Source organism: Eurosta solidaginis, chromosome 2, assembly GCF_040869045.1.
Source record: "Eurosta solidaginis isolate ZX-2024a chromosome 2, ASM4086904v1, whole genome shotgun sequence".
NCBI classification, from domain to species: domain Eukaryota; kingdom Metazoa; phylum Arthropoda; class Insecta; order Diptera; family Tephritidae; genus Eurosta; species Eurosta solidaginis.
This window is the reverse complement of record NC_090320.1, coordinates 71,616,546-71,640,950: the sequence shown is the minus strand read 5'-3', so window position 1 is coordinate 71,640,950 and position 24,405 is coordinate 71,616,546. Positions and strand designations below refer to the sequence as shown.

The window sequence follows — 24,405 nt, the reverse complement described above, 5'->3', positions numbered from 1 at the left end:
CAAACTGATTGATAGCTCAAATGAAACTGACTTTCAAAATAATACTGCTATTGCTCGCTAGATAGCATCTTAATCAAAACTGATTATAGCGCCTCTACCGCTGGTGCTTTTATACTCTTTGATTTCCTCGTGGCATCTTCTAGGCGCTTCCAGAATTTACTTAGTTAGTTATAAATTTCTCAGCTACAACTACAGATGTATAATTTTTATAGATTCTCTCATACCCCACGCGCTTGTATGTGTGAGCGACACTTCCACAATCACATGTGAATGTGCTTGTGCGTTGCTTCTCCGCCGCGTGCACGCGTATGTGTAGACATAATGATTGAATTATTGATGGAACTCACGTCACTACTTAGCATCGGCCTAGAGGTGGCAGTACCCCTTAGTGCCGCCAACATTCGTAACAATATGAATATATTTCAAAGGCTTCTTATGGCAATTCAAAACCTAACTGACACGCGATTTTCGATGTGACTTATAATAGTATGTCAATAGTTTGCTCACTTTTCCTCTCCAAATTTTTTTTTATTCATTTTCACCTAATAATTTAATTATTACAGATGAAAACTCGATTTCGCTACTCCCAACATTTCGGCACGACTTTTTTAATTCTTTTGTATAACACTAAGGATGAGTGATAATGTCCTACAAATAATCGCTAACTGTGACAACATCGTATTTCTATTCTTTCTCAAATCGTTCTCTAATCGAATTTCAATCTAGTTTTCAATTAGAGATGCACTAGAGAACTACATTAGAATTCTAAATTAAATTCACAATATTTTCCTTACGTTAGAAACTGTGTTTGCTGGGAGGTGGTTTAACCATCGCACAGTGGGGTATTTGATAAACCAAACCGGCCAAGGTTAGGTTAGGTTGAACTGGCCGGTCGATGAGGACCTCACATAGACTGAATGAGTCCGAGTCCGCAGTTTACCAGAAGTTTGTTTAAATGACGAAACTGAAAAAACCCTCTCAAAAATCAGGACCTATGTTATAAAACAACTCCGTCCCCTTGGCAAATACTAGAAGCTTTCTCGGACTTCAGCCACTTGCTGCTTCTAGATCTGACAGCTGTATTACTCCTAATACCTGAAATATTAGCCTGGCAAGCGCAGGGTACGGGCACAAAACGTGATCGATCGTTTGCTCCTCCAAGCCGCACTTCCTACATCTGCTATCACTCACCAAGCCCAATTTAAAGGCATGTGATGCCAGAATCCAGTGTCCAGTCAGAATACCCGTCATGAGTCTACAGTCCTCTCTTTTTAATGATAGAAATGACGAACCAACTGAGAGTATAAAACAGCGCAAGCTAAGGAGTTTGATTATAACCCGCTATAAGTGAAGTACGCGAATAATTTAATTGTTAAGTACTACTACCATAGTAGTGTTGTAAATAAAGAATATTTTGCTTCACTGAATATTTGAGTTATTTATTTGGCAGTTGAGCGATTTGAACGTAACAGAACGGGACAGAATTATTAAAAATTACCCAATTTTATTTAATTTTTTTAATTTTAATTAAGGTCGCACAGTAAGCTCATAAAAATTCAACGTTTTTTATTTGCACTGCCTTGATGACAGTTTCCAGTGAGTTTTCTCTATTTGGGTAGAAATCTAGGTCAACTCGCACCCAGCCGAAGTACACATTTATCGGTCCTAAAAATGTCGTTCGATCTGATTAAAGCTTTGTAAGCGAATAAATATTTATGTTACCCCACACTTTAGCTAAGTAGCATGTCAACACATATGTTAAATATCCCAAATAGGATTACTTTAATAAGTGTTCTATAGCCGGTATAGAAGTCGAGGAACAACAACCAAACACTGCCTACAAAAAATTGACAGCTGGCCAATATTTGTTTGTTATTAAATACGTATTAAAGAAAGTTTCATACAAAAAATTATAACAGAAAAAGTCTCGAAGGTTTGTGAAAATGTCAGTTTGAGTGCGATTTGCCCACCATAAATTGTTTGTTTAAATACATTTGGGAGATGTGGCAGCGTTTATGTCGATGCTGCTATAAGAGCTGGAATTGGGTCCATGGCAAATGACAGTAAATTTGGTCTGTACTTGTTTATTAGCTAAAGCAGCTGGTAAGTTTAAGACCGAGTTATAACGATCATCATTAATTGTTTCCCATCCGCCTCGGCGTTTTTTGTCATTGCCTAACAAACTAAGTCGATTCGAAGATTCCTCCATATGTTTTTGCCAACTAAATGAAGGTCTCCTCCATCCATCCTTTCTCTACTGCCAGATCCAGTTGTGAACACCGAACTGTGAACCGAAACGTCTTTTTCGCTAACCATGAAATTAGCAGCGATGCCTTTCAGCTTTAGGACGCTTTATGATATTCATTCATATCTACGCATCGCGAGATGAATCATAAATTTTCTTTCCGTTAATGCAAGGGTCATCCCATTCAGGATGAAAAATTAGTAACTTATATAGCACGATTATCATTCTTCGAGTGGCAACCTTTCTTCTCAATTGCGTATTCAATCCCATTTAACGATTGTTTGTTGTTCGTTGAGTTTCTAGGCTGGCATTATTTTCCATTTCAAAGTGACCACTCGTCGATTTTTGTTTGATGACAGCAAGTGCTTCGACAGTATGAAGTAGACTTTTCTGAAGCATTATTTACGAGTCAACTAGTTGGGAGCAGTGTTTTCCAAGCATTTTGGATCTGATGAACGTTATTGTTGTAGTTCGAAAAGATGCAACAGAAAACTTTGGGTGAGTGTTATCGATGTTTATAGTCCTTTACCGGATATATATATACATAGAGCAGAGGTGCAGAACTCCAGCAGAGCTTCGAATACAAATAAAGAGAATAGAAAATTCAAGCAGAAACAGATTGAGTGCCTTGATATGCTGCGGTCAAACGAAATATAGATGAACGCCGAAAAGTTTCTTGAAGCTCTCGAGGGTACCTCTGTTCTAAAGGGATGTTTCACAAGATTTTATGCAATTTATGCGGCTTTCGTAGTGTGGTGGCAGCGTGCTCCGTCTACCACATGGAAAGTTCTGGGCTCAAGTCGCGGACAAAGTAACATCAAACATTTAATTATACGTCGATAGAGCTTTGGCAATCACTCTGAATGTATTTCGGCCATGAAAAGCTCAGAGTCAAGTGATTGAGGTCCCAAATTCGCTGTAGTAATGCTTCTCCTGCCTAATGGACACTTCTACTATAATAATTATCATCACAGAATGAGTAAAGTCAATGTAATTTGATCACACTAAACATCGTTATAAACCCTCATGCCCGCGTTAGTCCTTCATTTAACCGAGCTATGCGAGCTATAAGATTTTCTTGTAATAGTTTCCCCCTACAAATCACAGGGCCCTGGCTGGCCGTATCTGCCAATAGACGTAATCAATACTGTTAAGCAGGGTAATATAAACTAACATGGGTTCGGTAACATCCATCTGCCTCGTAAGCCGTGAAAATTCCCAAAGGGGGCCTCGGAGGTCGGCCTAAATGTAAATCCGAGCTCCTGCTGTTTATTAACAAGAAAAAATACTCAATGAGGATTTAGCATCATAGCGCCTAACACCGCCATGTCTAAGATAGGCGCACAGCAACAGGTGGTTTCATGCTGCAGCTGATGCTACAAGATGAGCATTAAATTTCAATTCTTTAGGTCGTAATTTGACGAAAAAAAATATATGACATGAAAAAGTATGCTTTCCTATTTAGCCGCTTGAACGAAATTTTTCAAAATATATGGTTTTAATTTTTACTTGAAAATGAAACAATTCAAATAAATATTTTTCTTAAGTTTTAATATCGAAATAACAAATAACAATAAAACAAAAATAATTGGAAATAACTTACAAAAAATTGGAAATTGATTTAAAGGTGTAAACTTTTACTTTTTCTTTTATATTCATATGTACTATCAATAAACGCCAAATATAGTCTCCCATCATGTTTTTATTATATTGGCCTTGATAACGTTGTTCGAAGAAGAGCCTAAAAGCTCTGCTTTACTTTTTCGTAAATGTAAATCTCTAATCAAATCACTAAAATCTTCAGTAGTGATGAAATGATGTTTTGGTTGTTCTGGTGTCGGTAAGAACTCTTTATCGGCATTGCTTTTATAAGCACTAAGAGATGAGCCACTTCTCTGCGATATTTTTTTCGGTGGCTCTGATACTGGTCGTGGCAGATCGTATGCGACTGGAGCAGAAGAAGATTCAAGATCAGGATATTCGATAGGTTTTGCATTTTTACCTCTACGTCTTTTACTCGGATTCAGAATGGAAGAGTAGCAGTCTTTAGCGTGGTCTTTTGGTTCTCGCCAGATTGTTGGTGTTGCAAATTTCATAGATCTTTTCTCACCTCGATACCAACCTAAAATATAGAAAGAGAAATACATATGTCTACTTTATTTAATTTACTATTTAAATAAAATTTGCTTACCTTCCAAACATCTTTTACAATAACTACAAGCAACATGTGGGGCCATGTCTTGTCTTGATTCCAAACAGGACAACCAAAATATGCTTCGTAGGCTTCACAGAGGATGAGAGATGTATTCAATTCATATTTTTGATATCTCAAACTTTAATAAATTGCCCACATATATAACAAAAAGCTTCAGCTTCATATTTACACTTTCCCGACGACATTTTAGGTTATTCTAGATTTGTACAAAACACCTGATTGTTGTTTAGTTATCACTGCGCCATGAGTATTGTTACAATTACGAAAGCAAACTTTATACCGAAAAAAGGCATTTTCTTTCGTTTTTGTTTATAATAAAACAGATAATCATGAAATAAAATTTGGGACAAAGATCAAAAATTTCTTTTTGTAGAGTCGTGTTACAGGGCGAACTGACTACCTGGTGCCGTATCTGCACTTCAAAGGGCCTCTTAGAGCCACAATAGAGGTGGATGGTTGGGGCAAGGCTGCTCAAATGGCGGACGAGGCGATACACGTCTAGACCGATTATTCCAAAGTTGTGGAAGGAGTGGGGTCTGCTGTATACAGTTCTGATCCAGACATATACAGATCCTACAAGCTTCCAGATCACAGTAGTGTTTTCCAGACGGAATTAGTAGCCGTAAGCAAAGCAGAAGAAATATGTAGCTTAAACTGCAGACGCGTTTACTTTTATATTGTTCGAAAAGCAGGAACTAGGACAGCAATCTCGGATAGTTCAGCATATTAAAGTGTGCTAGAGTGTGAGCAATCCCTGGAAAGAATCAGGGCAAGGAGAAGTATACATCTATATTGGGTCCCAGGGCATATGTGAATAGATGGGAATGAAAAAGCGGATGACTAAGCTAAAAAGGCGCAAAAAAAAATTCTAACTTCAACTCCTTTTAGCGATTTCGACGCTTTTGTAAATGACTGATTTTCGATAAAAATGGAGTTTCTTTGTTAGGACGGCAGAATAGATATTCATGATTTTTATCATCTGCACATTTATGGAATAAGAGATTTGGACATCATTGGTGCGGGATTTGCTTTATTTTAAATGAATTTCATTGAAGTGAATACTTCCGAAACTTTGAGTCTTTTAATTCAGCCTTGCTTGCGACTATTGAACTGTAGAGAACAAACAATTGATACCCAATAGAACAAAAATCCTTATATCGACATACATTTCTCGTTTCTCTTTTATCGTCTGAGTTGAATGAATGCAACACGGGGTCAATTGGTTACCTTGAAGTGATTTATTGGAAGGAGTGTAGGTATCAATACCGCTTGCTATTTACTTTAAGCAAAAAAACAATAATAACAAAAACACTTTTGGACACTATTGGTATTATTCAGGCTTCGCAGCAATCGGTTGACGCCTGACCGCATTCTTTATTAAGTACATATTAAACATTTATAATAATTTCAATAGTGACCACTTATTTTGCATGCATTGTTATTGCAAACTGTTTAACTTTTTCCTTTAAGTTTATTTTTTATTTCTCATGTTGTATTTTTCTTTGTAACTTTTGTTATTTTCTCATCCTTTTCAGTGGCAATGTCGCACGAAAAGCGTTGCATATTTAATTTATCGTTGGCTTATTGCGTTATTCTTCATCGCAATTGTTATAGACTCGATGCTAGAGACGGAGGAGGGTTCATCGACTAACTTTTGGCTATATTTTATTTACATGACCAACTGGGGTGTCATGCTCTGTATGTTTACAAATATATTAGGAGCAGTATTAGTCACATTATGGCATTTTCATCCAGAGTATGCAGGTTCGTGAAAATCTTTATATATAATTTCGTTTTCATTTAGCATGTGCTGCAATCTAATCGAGTTTTTGAATTGTATTTTCATTTACAGATAAACTTTTAAATTTGGATTCGCTAACGAGTCCATTCGTTATTTACTGGGGCATGCATATAATTTCATTAGTCCTTTCAATTGTGATAACAATAATATACTGGAGTGTACTTTATGATGGTAAATTATGAAAACATATCTCCGACTTTTATTAGAGCATAAAAACACCACCAAAGTAATTCAACTATATATGTACATACATATATAAAGTACCCCTGTATCGAAAAAAACTCACTTTATCTATTAAAGCTAGGTCGTTGTTTTAAAATTGTTTCTGCCGCTTAGTAGGAAAGAACGAAAGGTTGTTGTTCTAGGAAACATGAAAGCATAACATTAAAGTTCTATAAGAAACTTAGTGAATGAACAGGTTTCCGATTGAAGTTGATAATTTTATTGCTAAGACTAAGTAATATTAAAATATTGCTCCTAGCTTGGAGCAATGTAGAGCTTTTTTCGTAGCGCCTTTAAAACCCAATTTCAGCCAATTTCTAGTTTTAATCACTGCCTAGGAGCGACTCCGCTTAGAAAAACTATTTTCTAAAAAAAAAAAAAAAACAGTTTTCTAAACTTCCGATGTTGTTTAGCGCGGGGATTGAACGAGAATCTTCAGTGTGGTGGGCGGAGCACACCCCGGCGGCCGCACAGTTAGGAACATGAAAAGAAGAAAAATATTTTGTATTCAGTTGAAAGTTCTTATTATATGGAGTTAATAATGACAAACTTTAATTAAAATTTTAAGTAAAACTTACTACTAGCTCATTCTTGACATCCTAACATTGGATATAGTTGTTTACCTAGCAGCGGCAACGTTAACCCTATGTTTAAGAGAGTTGTACAATTGGAACAAAAAAACTAGGGCACTCCAGCATACTAAACATATACATTTTTCCACCTAGCACGGGTCTCCGTGCGATCACAATAGTTGCGGAAAGCACATTTATGGTAAACATTTCCAGTGGCGATGATTGGGCAGAGTAGGAAAAAGTACCTTATTGTTGACGGCAGCATTTTCCTAAACACCGGACATTTTTAAGCTAAAAGGCGGAGTTGGAGTCTATTCGAGGGACCTAAATCTTCAACTTTCCTTCAGACTACGAGATTACTGTAGTGTTTTGCAAGTAGAAGTATCAGCCATCAGGTAGGCTGTAGTTAGGATAGGGACACACAATATCGGCGATTTGGCAAACACTCCGCGTGTATTTTAGCTATGCAAAGATTTTTAGTGAAAACTCAGAGTCGGTATAAAACATGTAGGGCTCGTCCAGCCAGATTGTAAGAAAAATTTTGAAAGACCGCGATGCGAATTGGAAGAGAAGCTCGGCCTAAATCTCTTCATGCCTTGTATTAATATTTTAATTTTCAATATGCCAAAGCAGAATCCTTTTTTTTTGAAACTCCCATGTAATTGGTGAATCAGAAAAAATATGGAAATACTAGGTTTAACCATTCTTATTAGAGGTTCACGCCGATCACTTTATCGGCGGCGGCGCCGTGGGCGGCACACCGACATACGCCGGTGTTCTAACTTTAAAAAGCTTGATTTTTCTATTTAAAAAATAATATTTAGGAAAGGGTTTGTTGCAGGGATGCACCTTAACGTTAAGCTAATCGTTTATCAAAAAATTTCCACCGTTTCTGTTGAAACACTTCGAAATATTATCGATAAAGAAATTATCAAGATAAATTGTATCTCGTTTTTAACCGAAACGAAAAGCTTTCGTTAGCGTTAAAAACGTTAACAAAAACGTGATACTTTATGTTTGAATTGTGCTGGCAATGCTATAGCCATGGTGAAGCCGTAAGGTGGTAACAGCGAGCGGACATACACACACAAACTCCATGTAATTTGTTTGTGTAATTCGTTGGTGGTAATGTCAAAAATACTCTGAGAAATGTTCGTACTGTCAAAATTCATGAGAAAAGTTGCAATCAGCTTGGCTATTGCTTTCACCTTTAATGACTCCGCCATCAATCAGCTTTGCCAGCATAGTTTGAAATTAATAATCAACATAAACGATTTGATTCCGTTTTGATATGGCAGAAAACGAAACGAAATCATTTCGTTAATTTGACGTTCTTAACGTTAATAAACGAAACGAAATGACTTTGTTTCGTTTATTAACGTTAATTATCGTAACGAAATGATATCGGTTCGTTGGTTAAGCATGCCTGGTTTGTTGGTATGTATTTAAGGAAATCAACGTGCTGGCCATTTCGGATAAATCGGGTCTGTATATCTCGTGCAAAGCGTAGTTACACTTAGGGTTAACTACTAATAAACGTTGCGAACACAATTTCTTTAAATCATTTGTGGCTCCTTGGCGGCCATTAAAGGTATATTAATACTCATGACTCTTGTGGCACAGGGCGCCTCCAGTTGCTTCGGCTGTTTTTAAGAGCTACAATTCCCGATGTGCAAACAGTAGCAACCCCGACCACCAGTCGCTACCACACCTCCTGACCCTCACACCATATGCCAGCACAGCAGCTATAGAACTGAGAATTCGAACTCATACCTTCGCTGGCGTCACTTTCCTAGAAGCTCTAGGTATAGCTCCGAAGACTTTCCAACGGATGCTTTTGCCGCGCTATGCTGCCGAGCTCCACCAGAGAAACACCTTGAAACATTAGTGAGTGACTATTCGGCCAAAGATGCGGCCCTCGAAATCACAAGCAGTCTAAGTGGATGTCATTGCGTAATGGGTGAAAATCATATAATCCTCGGCGCATCTACATAATTAAAATTTTACAAGGATCCTGGATAAAATGTTTAAAATGTAGACCAAAGTTTGCAGACGTTTGTGTTCACTACATTGATTTCAATAGTCTTCGTTAAATCAAAACTATATTTTATAATGAAAGTCGACCGATTTTATGTTGAAAGATGTTAACTGCTGTTTTCCGGCCTTATGATATAAGAGCTCATTATGGATGACCGCGTAGCTTCAGTTTTCAGACTAGTTCGACTGTCCATTACATTAGGGTAGTAGCACACACGGTCATTAGTCGACTGTCTTGGGAAAGCTTTTACTTCACCACTTTGAGTGTTCATGCGAAGGACAAAGCCTCACCTGGTAAATATATGTGCCTACGTATTCACATTTGTAAAAGGAGCCGTAACGTGTAGATGATATTTAAACTTGGTTGATAGGCTATAATCAAAGTGATTCACTCCAAGGGACTAGTTTTGCAAAGGGTCGCCAATTTTAGTAAATCTCAAACCAGGAAACTTGGGTGTTGAAGGATGAAGTGTGAAAATCAAAATTAACATTTCAGACGCTATTTTACAGCTTCGCAAATAGACAACAGACGTTTGAATGTAAGCCCAAGTGAGTTTTCAAACCCTTGTCATACGTACATATATCCTCAACTTAAGTATGAGGTAAGAATCATTTTAAAGGAGTGTATTGCCCCTAGAACATACTAACGGATTTTACATCACTGATTTTTCTCAATCTTTCAGACAATCACAATATAAAATTTAAAAAAAAAATCGGCACCTTTTTGGGTATTTTGCTTTTTTTAACACCTTGCAAAGTGGGCATTGAAATTTATTATATAACTTTTCTTTTAGTGTTTTGTTTTAATAACTTGGTGAATTGGGTGATGATGCAAAGTCCGTGTTAAGCTGACATCGAAAACGCCTGTTTTTTTTAAATAACTTTTGAAGAGTTAGAAATAGTTAAATTTCGCAATTAGTTTCTTATAACTGACGGTGATGCGCATCCGTTGATGCCATTTTCGACCATATCCGACCAATTTTCGACATGAAAAATAAATGGCCTAAACAGTCTTAAACGAGTAGGAAATATAATAACATACCGGACGCCGCCGCCGCCGCCGCGCCGATAATTTTTACTTTCGGCGGCGACGTGCGAAAAACGACCAAAATCGGCGGCGGCGGCGTTTTTCGGCGGCGTACATCCCTAATTCTTATATCTATTCTTCCTTATTCGCCTCTTAACCATTGTGCGTTGCTCGGAGTCGACAAACAAATTTTAGATTCCACAAATTTGTATGAAAAAATCATACCACATATTTGAGGAAAAGCTTGTCGTAAATATCCTTTGAGGCATTTGGTGCTAAATTATTATTATTATTGGGGTTGGGCAACATTTAAAAAAGTTCTTCTATATTTCATTACCAGATTTGAATCGCATATACACCAACCTTCTTATTCATAAAAAATAAAATTGGCTGATAAAGCTCTTATATTTCGAAAATTATATGGAAATGCCATTTAAATAGCTTTATAAACTAATTTTTATTTTTATGCATAAGGAGCTAAGTCGTTTTTTTTTTTAAATAGCTGTGTTTTCTTACTCGCTTATACATATGCACTTAAAGTTTATATGGACTGTTAAGTGCACAACTTTATCTGCACTTGTGAAAATGTTGCGCATGAAATAAGTACTGAAAAGTGTATGTCTCCACTATTCTCCACCTTAAATTTTGGTATGCGTTATACACTTTGCCGAAAAAATGCGTGTATCCAATATTTATCCATACACTAGCACTATGTGTAATTGCCGATGGTCGCTTTTTTAGTCGCAAACGCAGATGTACATACATGCAAGTAAAAAAAAAAAAGGCCAACATGTAAGCAAGCAGCTAAATGCAATTAATTTATGTAATTTCTTTTTGTTTGTTTGTATTTCTCTTTCAGCTGCTGAGAGTTCTTTAAATGCAACAAATGTGCTGACTCATGCGTGCAATTCCATTTTCATGTTCATAGATTTGTTGATTGTGGCGCATCCATTACGATTATTGCACATTTTTTTGCCTGTATTATTTGGCAGCATATTTGCGATTTTCTCGATAATATATCACCTTTGTGGTGGCAAGAATAAGTAAAATATTTAATTGTGAATTGCAAAACTATGTCAAATATTTATTTTATCTTTGTTTAATATTACAGAAAAGGTCAACCATATATTTATCACGTAATTGATTGGAACGAACCATTAAGTGCAACACTCGTGGTGTTTGGTGTAGTGCTGCTTAGTTGTTGCATTTACATGATGCTCTTCACCATCTACAAACTGCGTATTATGGTTTATAGACACGTTCATAAGGCATCCTATTATTTACCAACAACAACACCAAATACGAGTGGTATTGAAAAAACGGAAAACGCCGATTTGTCAAAAACAGTGAGGGGCAATGGTATTCAGCATTCACCTTCTGGAATTTCAATGGTTTTAGGCAATTTCAATACGACGACTGGCTATCAGAATGAGGCGTTTACGGCAAGCAGCGAAAAGTTAGAAAAGTATTAAATAGTAGGGGGACTCATGATAACATATAAACTTATAAGGTGTAAAATTATATCCATTTACACACGCGGTTATATGAACGCACCTAGTAATACTCTTGATAAACTTGATTGTTTTTCAGCTGTATTATTTCCAAAAAAATTTTTTTGATTGTTATACAAATTAAAAAATACCAAGATTAAGTGAAAAATCAAAACTAAAACGCCTTTACTTGCTGATGTTGGAGATTTTTGATGAAAATGCCGTCTGTAATGTCTGCAAGGTTGCATTCCTTTGAGTTTACCGCGTTTACACAATGAAATGTGCGCGTAAATTTATACAAATTGTGTAAATGATTTTTCATACAAAATTTGACAGCTCGTGCGTAAACTAGATAAATTTATACGTTTACACACTTTATAAGGCATTTATACGGTTACATGAGTCCCCCTAGTGTTTAGCGTTAACCACGGTCACTAAGGCCCGGTTTTTCAGCCCAAGTTCAACTCAGTTTGTCAGTTAAACTATGCTTAAACTTATTCTGCAATTTTCAGTCAACTTTAACTGAAATTTAAGCTGAGCTTAAGCGGCCGATATGGCAGGATTAAACTCTAGTTAACCTATCAGTTATTTGCGTACGTTGGCAATGGCGTCGAATATACCCAACAAGCATTTAGGCTTGAGTACCATTAGAGCCTCATGTTGATAACTACGCATACTTCTAAGATCTCAAGACTTGCTCCGAAACAGTGGATCAACTCGAGAATCATAGCGTACTCAGCAAAAGACGGAATTTTTTATGAAGCAAAAAATGCTATTAAGTTGAAAGAATTTAACTAACAACTTGTGATTCTCTAACTGGACTGAAATGTAAGATTCCATACTACAGTATTTTCACGAAAATAAAATTAAATATGTTTAATTTAAAAAATTAATAAATGTGAAGTGCGATAGCCTCTGAAGATATTTTAGGCCAATCTTCTCTTCCAATTTGTGTCGTGCTCGTGTCGAACGGCATCTGCAAAGCAGATGAGTTTTCACTGGGGCGACCCCACTTAGAAAAATTGTCTACTAATTGAAAAACCTTGTTTCTAAAATTTTGATGTTGCTTTGCTCGGGCCGTGAACCCAGGATCTTCGGTGTGGTATGCGGAGCATGCACACCACGGCGGCCGTCTATATAATTTATTTTTTATTAATTACGCATCATTACTGCTATCACCCAGCTGTTTATATCTCACAAAAAACAGCTGTTGGTTTTGGTGGTGCCTTGGAGATTTTTTTCAACTCCACTTCAGCTCGATATGCAATGTAGGATATCAACTGGAGAAATGTGTTAATATTCATTTGAGAATTGTACATTTCTCAAAATCTCTCGAAATTAGGATAATAATTGGAAATCAACTCGAAAACTTTTAATTTTACAAAATTTTTCAAAGTTTGGATAGTAATTGGAGAATGAAGATAGATATCAGCGCGAGATATATATTTCCCTGGAGAATTTTTTTCCATTTTTGTTGGGTAAACAAAATGCTTTTGCCGTATCTACAAATTATCTAGATAATAAAAAACCAATGCTGGCGTACAAAAAAGCATACCCCAAAGGTAGCCTTAAACTGTGACTGAAAAACTGCTCAGTAGTTTAACTGGAGTTTAAATTTGACTAGAGTTTAAGCAAACTTATAGCGTTTTCTTTTCTTGTGCCGCGCAAGGGTTGTAAATATATTTTGTTCTATTCTAAACAGCAGGTAACGCCTTTACGGGGTATTTCGTTCTTTTGTGAAAATTGTTGCCTGCTCGCAACGCAAAAGCGTCACACTCTTACCCTGCATAAAATGGCGGTGTGGCAGTGCAACTCTGCTAAACCAGCTGATCGTGACAATTTATTTTCGTAACTTCACAAATTTTTAGGGAAGAAAATTGAAGTGAAGGAAATAATTGCTAATGATTTTTATTATCATTGACAGCGTGTTTGTGAACATCAGCCGATACACGGGGTAGCCATTTATGTTCTTTGCATGCACTATAAATGTTGAAAATTGTCTGGGGTAGGAGTAACTCTATTAATGCTTTACCATTTACTTAGGCAACAATTTATTTCAGAAAAAAACGCTATTTGTTTAAGCTTAGCTTAACCAACTACTGAACCACAGGACCTAAGTGTAAATAAGTATATTTGTACATATATTAAGTTGTATATAAGTATGTACATAATTAGTGTACTATATGTATATAGTGTAGTTTCCTGTAGATTTAGAATGGTGTTTGATTAAAGCTCAAGACACATTGATCGGAACTACACTACCCGGCAAATTATTCTATGCATGTATTATTAATGCCGCGGCACAATGAAATTTTTCCTATAGATGCGTTTAACACAAGCTTATGCATTCCAATAACATCGCCACAATTAACCAAAATGTTGCTTTTATAAATATGAAGGAACTTCAGGCTTGGCAATTGAAGTTTATTTCGCGTTGCCCATTCCCATACAAAATTTCGCGAAGCACTGGTATAAACATTCTCCCTATACAACAAAAATACTTGCTAACATATTTTGTGTCGTATTCATTTGTTACATTGCAGTTTTTTATAGCGAAAAATGTTAGAAAAGTTGCCAACGAGTGGGAAAAATAATTTCACTTCAAAAATGTACCAGCACCCTTAGCCAAAGCAAGTCAAATTCTTCTTCTTATGGCTTGCTTGCAACGAAATATGCAAGTTGGCTACTTTTTCATGTCAGATGGCGCCAGTGTAGCCCAATCTACCGTTCTCCATAAAAATACGTGCAATCTACTCATTATGCATACGATTGAGTTAAACGCATCTATATGAGAAACTGCTTATGTGATGGGGCTTTTATGGAGCAATTCACATCTAGCGGCAGGAGCAATACGCGACGCGGCCATGAGCGACAATGTTGAGCGACACAAATCACGCCAGGAGCGACACAAATCACACACAGAAGATTGCGCATTGCGCATGTAAACAAAATATCAGCTGGTTTTTTATGGGCAATCCATACGTCATTTTCCTTTAGCTCTTGTTTTTTCTCTCTTTTTTTCATTCGCTCAAGCAGTCAACTGTGACGTAAATGCGCAAAACGAAGCAATTTTGAACTCGTGAATGCGCAATCTGGGTAGGTGATTTGTGGTTGATAGATGTCTCGCCGCTTAGTGCGGACGCTCTTAAAATGGGACTTCACTGGAATAGCTTGCGCAAAAAGCTGTGCTTTGTGCAGGCCCGAATAACGTATTCCGTGAACTGAACTCTCGGTTCTTACGTATTACGTGACACGTGAACGTAATACTAATTTCACACAGACGGCTTATTGAATAATAAAGGCAATTTTCTACATTAAGACGCTTATTGAGCTCAATCTTCCCTACAAAATTCGAATCTATTATTATTTCATTACCCTACAAGACAGGTACCCGTTACCTAATCGATTACTTAATCGTTACCAATTACTTTGTCACCAATTATCGTCTTAATGACTTTTGCATTGCTGTCGTGAAAAAGGTAACGCATGCGCTCTCCCAAAATAGTGTACGTGTGACTCGCTTTCTCGCCCTTACCTACTGTGTTTTCGACATTCCTTCTCGCTCGATGTTATTTACATTTTTAAGTTACTTCATCAGTTATGTTTTCGTTATCGCTAACCAAAACATATGCAACAACAACAACACGGCTAACTAGCCTATCGGTTACCCGTATCGGTTACCTTCTGTCAAATCGTTTTTTCCATGAATGAAACGCGTCCTTTATGTTCAGATAATATTTAATTATAAATAATTCATATATACAATGTTTTTTTACAATTTAAATTATTCCCTTATTACTCTAGTGTACTTTACATATGTGTATATTGATATGTACAAGCTAATTAAGTACAATAACGTCTATTAATAGCTGTGCCCTCTCTGAAACTTTCGAAGCTCAGTGATGCCGCCCAATTTTTCCTGCGCTGGTGGTGTTGTTCAACATCAGTTTGCAGAGCCATATGAGTTTCGTAGGGATAATACCGGAAGCCCCAATTCGTGCTATCAAAGTCGATTTATAGGTGATATTGATCCTTTGGTCTTGACCCTTTCCCATAGTATGCTTGTTAGGGCCTTATCTGTGGTACTAAAAAGGCGGGGGGATAGTTGTCGAAGTTTTCTTATAATTTGAGCAAATTTATGTTCTTCCTTCAGCTACAGCTGGAATATTTGGAATATTGCTATGCGCACATCGTCAAAATCAAATTACCTAGAATGAGAAAAAAACTAATATCAGTAAGGATAGATTCAAGTTTTTAATATATTTAACCCGAAAAGTGTTCTATAAATAGGGCTCCACAATTAGCTCTTTTCTGAGAGGCCAAAGGCACAAGGGCTCTCAAGGAGATTTCAGATAACTAGAATCAGGGGTACCCGAGGATACTTCGCTGTTGCATTCATAGAGAACACAACATTATAACAATGGACAATTGATTGATGTTACGATGGAAATTAGATGTGCTACAAAAACAAACAAATGCAGATGACTGTTTAATTCAACAACAACAACAACAACTGTTTAATTCATTATCCGAAGTTCTTGTATGGACGTGCAGTATGAAAAGTGCAAAGTACTGCTAAAACTGATTTCCCCGAGTAACCCGGGAACGAATGGATGTGACTACGCCTATCCTTATTTAGCAGCAGGGTCTAGACCCAGTTCCCTGTTGGGCAGGAAAGTAAATGTTTGGTTATCTCCAAGTTGATCATATGCTATTACAGAATATACTCGTTTGCTGCATCCGACCAGTACATCCAACTTTCCCAGATTTTCTGTGCTCAGCAAGGGTATCCTCCTGAATGGTGCATTTGTTGCACGCTGCTGCCTGGCCGCTCACCCAACAATACAAGACACGACGGAACTTTCCTTCGGACACCCAAGGTCACTAACGCTTCTCATGGCTCCAGCGGGTTAGGGGGCTTAGAGTATACCCGCGGTAGGCATGCCTGCGTAAGAGGCGATTAAAATGACAACAACAGGCGATTAAAATACCAAATTGGTTCAGGGGGCTGTGTAGCGCAACCCGTTCAATGGGTTGCCAGCGCAATATATAGCTTCTCCAACCCAATTGTGAACCTCACCTACCCGTGGCGAATCCTGTTTCTTTAACAGCCGAGGCTCTGGCGACCCCATGTTCCTTATGGATCTACATTTGAAGGCGCTTAGTTAGCTGACATCGCTTACTTAAACGGTTGATTCTAAAGTAAAAACCAAAACAAAATATAGGTTAGGTTGAACTGGCGGGTTCATGGCGACCTCACATAGTCCGTAGTGTTACCAGAAGTTTGTTTTAACGACCAAGCTAAAAACCCTATCAACAACCAGGACATGTTATAAAATAAATCCGTCCTCTTGACAAATACCAGAAGCTTCCTAGAACTTAAGCCACTTGCTGCTTCTAGATCTGACAGCTGTCAGCTGGAGTCTTAGCCTGGCAAGCGCAGGGCACGAGCACAGAACGTAATCGATCGTTTCCTCCTCCAACCCGCACTTCCCACATCTGCTATCACTGACCAAGCCTAATTTAAAGGCATGTGACGCCAGAAGGCAGTGTCCAGTAAGAATACCCGTCATGAGTCTACAGTCTACAGTTTAATGATGAAAATATAAGAATCAGTGTTTATGAATAACATATTTTAATTAATCTCTTACAACAACGTGATCGGTGGCTAAATCGCCATGTAGATAGTTTGGTGTTCCACCTTGTATAAACGTAGGTACTGTATGTGCTCAACCGTGCAAATGGACATAAGCGGTAACATTATTCACATAAACATAGCTTGGTATTTGTGCAGCCATCAATATAGCATACATTGGTCCAGTTCGGTGTGCACCAGCCACTGGTACAAACACTTTTGAATGCATAGCTTTCATATAGATTGGATGTCCAGCAGTGCTCCGGTTGTGCCAAAATGTAATGGGCTGCTCAGTCTCTTGGTACGGCTGTATAGGTATGGGCGGGTGCAATGTATTACTAGTCTGCTCAAGATCGTATGGTACATAGATGGCTCGAAGACGCCAGAGGGGATTGGAGCCAGAGTTTTCGGACCCAGAGCCAAAATATCAGTAACTCTAAAAGCACATCCGAGCATTTTCAAGCGGAAGTATTCGCCATAAGTTAGTGCGCCAAGCTGAACCTTCAGCGCTGATACCCCAATGAAACAATTGCCATACTCAGTCAGGCAGTCAGGCCCCACTAAAGGCATTTGCGGCGTTCGAAATAAAGTCAGCACCTGTCCTTCAGTGCGTAGAAAAGCTAAATCAATTAGGAGCACACAACGTAGTACTGTTGCCCTGGGTCCTAGGCCACAGGGGAGTAGGGGGTAATGAGCAGGCGGACTTAATGTTTACGTTATTGCGTCCCTCCCACAAATTGTCATCCTCCCAGCAGATCCTTGCAGCGGGTGTGCGCCATACTCTCCTCTTCCGGGAAGGTATCCGGGTCCTTCTCCTGACCCCGGTCCTGAGAAATGAGTTTGCTGCGTTTGCTGGAAAATAATCTTTTTAGGACGGTCATATATATAAGGGCCTGAAATATTTCAATGAACTTCCTAATCACATAAAAAGTAGTAATAACTTCAATACTTTTAAAAAAAGTTTATTGGAGCATTGTAAAACCCTTCCAATAAGATAACGTTTTTCTCCTCTTATTTTTTACATGATATATCCGATACTGGAGCGCGAAAAGGGAATGGTAATATTGGAAGCAGCAAAATACAATGCATCCGGCCCTAAGGAAAAGAAAATCGGTTGCCACCTGTAACTCCGGACATTTCCAACAACTAATTTCGCTGGAATTCGGTATTTCCAGCTGGTATTTACTGTTGCTGATCGGAATCACTCGCATTCCGACAGCATTAATATAACAATAAAATTATATAATGTGTAACAAAAATAACGAAAATAAGGCCAAATAAAAGGGAATGGTAATATTGGAAGCAGCAAAATACAATGCATCCGGCCCTAAGGAAAAGAAAATCGGTCGCCACCTGTAACTCCAGACATTTCCAACAACTAATTTCGCTAGAATTCGGTATTTCCAGCTGGTATTTACTGTTGCTGATCGGAATCACTCGCATTCCGACAGCATTAATATAACAATAAAATTATATAATGTGTAACAAAAATAACGAAAATAAGGCCAAATAAAAGTTGGAGCAGGGGGTATTGGAAACATGTCCTTTTCAACCTCCCATTATATGTTGAGCTGTGCTAATCGGAATCTTCATGCATTCCGACAGCGTATTTACTAAACAAAGTTGAGGGGTGATTGGATACACGTTATTATCAATTTCCAACATCCAAAGACATGTTTAGCTGTGTTGATCGGAGACTAATACATTCCGACAGCTTAAAATACACATATAATTGAAAAATATAAGTTCCAAATTTTGTTGCCTTAAGCTGGGAGCACTGGAGGATTGGAAACGCGTCCTTTCCAACCTTCCTTAAATGATTGGCTCCCAGACTCGTCCCTTTGTCACGCTAGTAAATATGCTGATCGGAATCACATGGCATTCCAACAGCATATTCAATAGAAATAAGTGATTATAACAATGAATTGTACTTAGTAGTTTATGTTTTAGGCCTAAACAGCCGTAATAATAAATAAATTAAATTAAAAAAATAAATACTCTTGTCAGTGTTTCACGTGCAAGGGATGGTTGCATCGGACAGGTTGCTCTGGGCTAGATTCCAAAATCCAGCGTCCTCGTAACTTTTATAAATCTTTTGTGGCTCTTGTTGTTCACGGCCTCATTACATTATGAGGAAATACGGCACCTGAGAACACAGCCGTATGAAGCTTAAAAACACAAGCATGTCTTCAGTGAACTCCACAAACAGGCGTCGGACCTCTATGCCGGTGATTCCTGTACTCAAAGAACAAAACTAGCAGAGGAGGAACGTACTCTCCCTAGGGAAACGAGAGTAGTCACTCTAGCTCAACTTCGAGCTGGATAACGTAACAGGTTAAACTCTTACCTATCCAGAATCAACCCCGACATACAAAACATTGTCCTGCTTGTAATGACATGACACCAACCATCTCTTTAACTGTATTGTGGCACCAACGCCTCTAACACTCCTCTCATTATGGTCCACCCCTGTTGAAACAGAATGTTTCTTTGGACTCCCGTTAGAGGACATTGATGACAATTTCTGATCGGTCGCACCTATTGGATGGGGCGAAGCACTGCTACAACAACAACAGCAGACGGACAACACGGAAAAAGAGGCAGCAACTGCATGACCCATCGATCTCGAGCCGTTCCTGCCAGTTGGCCCACAGGGGCATTTATTAGCAGAAGGGTGGGAAAAGAGAGAACACTGGCGCAATATGCCAGGCCTGAGTCAATCTAAGTTACTGTTAGGGGGTTACAGCACAACTCGATATAGGGCATTAATAGGCCTCTCAAAAAGATAACCTAAGAACCCTAACGGCTATTCTTACAAGACACTGTAGGCTGAACACTCACATGCAAAAGCTGGGTATAATATCGAACAACACATACCGATTTTCTGATGGAACAGCAGACGGTGGACCATATCCTTCTAGATTGCGGCGCAATTTCAAGACGTAGGGCTAAGTTTATGGGCTCACCATGGCCAGAGCATTCCCACATTTAATCCCTCAAGCCAAGAACACTGCTGGGGTTCATCAAGGAAGTCGGCTAGGATGAGGTGCTGTGAAGGAGATGTGCAAGTCACTGTGCAATCATCAATAAATTATCTATCTATCTACGTTCCGGTAACAAGCACCATTGTGGTACTCACCATCTCGGGAACTATTGATATGACTACATTAAACCTTCTAGGGATTGAATATTAATAATGCCGGCAATGCGAAAGTCTGCTAAAATGTACCATTCTCCATGGAATGCTCGATATATAACTTTCCACGTTTTGAAACAGTGATGAAAAGAGCAAAATTTACTAAAATTTTAACTGGCTGTGGGTAGTAAGGTGTTGATGTCCTCTCTTAACGCAATGTAATGACAACTGCGATGCAGGGAAAATGACAAAAATCTTGCAAAACTACTGATAATAATTAATTTTTCCTCCCATTCTATGCAGTTCTATGCATACATACATGTGTTTTTCTCCCAAACGCTAATTAAAAAAATTAATTGGTTTTCACATGCACTTCGAACTCTGTCGTATTTGCATTCTTCAGTTGATTATCAACAAAAGCATGACAAATTATCACTAAAAAATTCATACATGTTCCTTATATATTTAATATGGTAGCCAATTTACTTACCCTTTCTGGTGCGATGATTCCTGGACAATCGGGCCTGACTAGACGCGATTTTTTTTGCCTTAAGAGAGCGTGCTTAACGCGAACCATATCATGTTATGGCACACCTTTGGTGATGCAAAAAATCTAAGACATTTCTGCTTCTAATGCTTCTAGGATAGCAGCAGCAGCTCCCGGTGGCGCCACATAAATACCAGTTGCATGCCGATCAGTTGCCTTTTTTGCTCCGGCTACCTATTCAATTTTAATTCACGTTATATTATCTACTATTGAAATTTTAATCCCTACAAATCAATATAAATTACCGAAGCAAATACTGGCAAAGCAAGATGCGTAGTTCCACCCTTTTTTAGGGAAATACATCCAACCAGTTTGGTACCGTATTCCAAAGCATGTTGCTTGTAAAGTACCTTGTATCCTTGGCAAATGACACGTGAATCTGCATTTAATTGTAGATTTCCTCTGATTTTGGCATATTCTGAGCTGAATCGCAACCCGGCGGAGATGCTATATATTAGAATAATATAACATTTTTTTATTATTTAAAAATGCACATATGTACGTATGAATGAAAATCAGAAACTAAATAATGTTGTTGTTGTAGCGATAAGGACACTCCCCGTTATCGGCTTTGTTGCTCCTTTGCAGGATGCAGATCGGGTACGTTCCGGGAACCATTAAGGAACTAGCCCGACCATATCGGGAGCGATTTAGTTGACATGAAACCTTGTAGGCCATCCCGTCGATTCTATACAACTTAATATGGTAACGATTTAAAAGACGGTGCACCACCTAATTTTTATCAAAAATTATCAAACGTAGAATCAAAAGACGCGCCTCGAGCTCCGTTTTTATTATTATTTGATATTTTTAAATTGGTGGTGTACCGTCTTGTAAAACGTTACCCTTAATATTATTTTGGGCGAAGGCCGCCAACGCAAAGAGATGGTCTCTGCAGCAAAATTTTTAATTTCCGTCACATGTCACAACTAAAATTAACTTAATGTTATTTTGGGCGAAGGCCGCCAACGCAAAAAGGTGTTCTCTGCAACAAAATTTTTTATTTCCGTCACATGTCACAACTAAAAGCACAAGATATTTTTCGTTGTAAACAAATATATTTTTTTTGCGTTTCAATGTTTTCCGGAATAATTAAGGAACTGTCATTTCGATGACAGCATGAAACGTCGATGTGTTAGTGGAGAGCGAAAAAAGCTTTGAATGTGTGGGTGAACTGGTTACCTCCGTCTTGTAGGGTAGTAGCTAATCGAATGCTTAATGAAGTCAAAAGCACAATGCAACTCTGTTGGCAGCGTTCCGCTTCCGTTTCCGTTTCTTAGTTTTCAAAGCAAATGTCATTGTCTGCATGGCGGAACGATACAAGGTGGCCGCATCGAACAGCTGATTATAACCTTTTTTATTTGATTTGATACATCAACTACCGGCGCAATACGATTTTGACATTTGTCCATAGAATTTACAAGTACATGGAATTTTTTTTGTTTGTAGGTATGTCACCATGCTCCCACCTTGTATCGTTCCGCCATGATTGTCTGTCTCATCCTTCATACTAATCGAGCAGTTACTTCTGTGTGAAAGCAAACAATTTACGATTTCATTAGCAGGTGAAATGAGATCATTAAGTTTCTGTGTGAAAACAGTATAAAGCTGCTATAGTTTATTTTTATTATGAGTTACGTGAGCGTAGCCAACAAATTGTCAACGTCTCCAAAGTAGAGCTTACGATTTCTTCTCGAACACAAGCGAGATTTTCGAGACCCGAGAACTCGACTTCTATCGAGATTCTCGTGTCTCGAAGTACTCGTACATCTCGCGAACTTCTGGACATAAACTTAATTGCTGTATGGACAGTATTTATACATTTGGTTTTTTTTACTTGTGACTTTTTTGTTGATTACACAATTCAACAAAAAAAATAATTTTTTTTTGTACATGGGTTTTGCCCTATATATTCGGATTCTATGTTCTATTCTATAAAAAAATGCAATTACGAATCAAAAATATTTGGTTTTTTAGAAGTTATAGCGATTTGAAAATTTTGCATTTTTGCACCAGGCTAATGTAGGTCCTTTCGCGCTATTTCGGTCGATAGAGGGCGGCGGGTAGCTACCTGATACAGCGATGCATCGAAAAAAGATCTACTTAAAGCGCAACGTACTCATCTTAAAAAAAACAAAAAAAATGTGGATGAGAAACAGTAAAAAGGAGATAAAAGGTCCCAGATACACATGATTTTAGGTAGATTTGGCAATTCGTTAAGTACATATTAAGAAACTCATCGAAACTTTTACTGACGGATTGGCAGGCCTAGCAATAAAGCATACCAGCTACCTGATAGCGTTTTTGTAAGTACAATTTTTTTAAGAAGCTGTAGTTTCTTGGGTCACTCGTTGTGGGCGACACTATGTTTTTGCATATCACAGAGGAATGATGTCTTCGAGAAGTTGTAAACGAGCGGCTAATTCGTTTTGCTATATATGTGGCGAATGTATTAAAAGAAGACAAAAAAAGTTTGATTTAACTAAAAACACAAGGATTTGCGAGACCTACCTAGCCTACTTCGGTCTACCTGTTAAAAACCAGGACAAAAAATGGGCTCCACATGTTTCATGTAACTCTTGCAGAAGCATTCTGGAGCGTAATTATTATTTTCTCTTTTTTATTGTACTAACTGTTTCATATATATATACATATATCTCCATATATATAATTGCATAATAACTGAAATTGTTATGAAATGCTTTACGTTTTATTATAGTTTGGTACTAGGGTGAGAAAAGAGCCATGAAGTTCGCAGTGCCGAGGATTTGGAGGGAACCGAGTAATCAATTGATTGCTATTTTTGTGTAGTGAAACCACTGAAAGGGAAACGTTTAAGGAAAACAATATATCCGGAACTACCATCGACATCCGCTCCAGTACCACATTCGGAACAAAATCCTGTACCTGATCCATCTGTGTTGGAAAAGCAACTATTCCCTCAAGGCAGCTTTCAAACACCGAGTTCATCTGCATCCGTACATTCCGAATTTGTTCCTTAATTTGAACCAGGAATACAACATCTCATCAACTCTGAAGATCTCAATGACTTAATAAGAGACTTAAACTATCAAAAGACAAAGCAGAGTTATTAGCATAGAGGCTTAAACAACGAAATTTACTTACTTCTGATGTTCGAATATCTCGGCAAAGAAAGCGTCATGAAGAATTTTCTTGTTTCTACAGTAAGAAAGATGGAATCTGTTTTTGCTATGACGTGAAAGGTTTATTTGAAGCAATTGGTATTCCTTGTAATACAAATTAATGGCGCCTCTTTATCGACAGCTCAACAAAAAGTCTAGAAGCAGTTCTACTACACAATGGGACCAAATTTCCATCTATTCCACTGGCACATTCCATACATATCAAAGAAAATTATGACAGTATTAAAATGCTATTAACTGCAATCAAATATACGGAATACAAGTGGGAAGTTATTGCAGACTTCAAGATGGTTTGTTTTTTTTACTGAAATGCA

General features: G+C 37.9%; 1 protein-coding gene and 1 long non-coding RNA gene across 24 annotated transcripts in view; one reads left to right on the top strand and one right to left on the bottom strand.

Annotated features, from left to right (window-relative positions):
- LOC137239890 (protein rolling stone) overlaps positions 1 to 24,405 on the top strand; it is a 195,700-nt gene that overhangs the window by 131,614 nt on the left and 39,681 nt on the right. For 19 of the 22 annotated variants that reach the window (XR_010949525.1, XM_067765683.1, XM_067765685.1 and 16 more), the window contains 4 exons: positions 5,996 to 6,224; positions 6,313 to 6,432; positions 10,979 to 11,162; positions 11,231 to 11,575. Coding sequence is in view for 21 of the 22 variants with exons in the window: in XM_067765683.1 (XP_067621784.1) it covers positions 5,996 to 6,224; positions 6,313 to 6,432; positions 10,979 to 11,162; positions 11,231 to 11,575 (878 nt within the window). In the remaining variant the exon portion in view is untranslated. Of the gene's footprint in view, positions 1 to 5,995; positions 6,225 to 6,312; positions 6,433 to 10,978; positions 11,163 to 11,230; positions 14,928 to 18,238; positions 18,825 to 24,405 lie in introns of those variants that run through there. The other 3 variants (XM_067765686.1, XM_067765689.1, XM_067765687.1) reach the window with 3 other exon arrangements.
- On the bottom strand, positions 15,408 to 22,004 carry LOC137239895 (uncharacterized). 2 transcript variants are annotated; one of them, XR_010949527.1, is made up of 4 exons: positions 21,773 to 22,004; positions 21,173 to 21,374; positions 20,871 to 21,101; positions 15,408 to 15,817 (listed from the first exon to the last, which is right to left on the bottom strand). It is a non-coding gene; the product is annotated as an uncharacterized lncRNA (long non-coding RNA). The 2 variants fall into 2 exon arrangements; XR_010949526.1 differs by lacking the exon at positions 21,773 to 22,004 and having other exon boundaries at positions 21,173 to 21,440.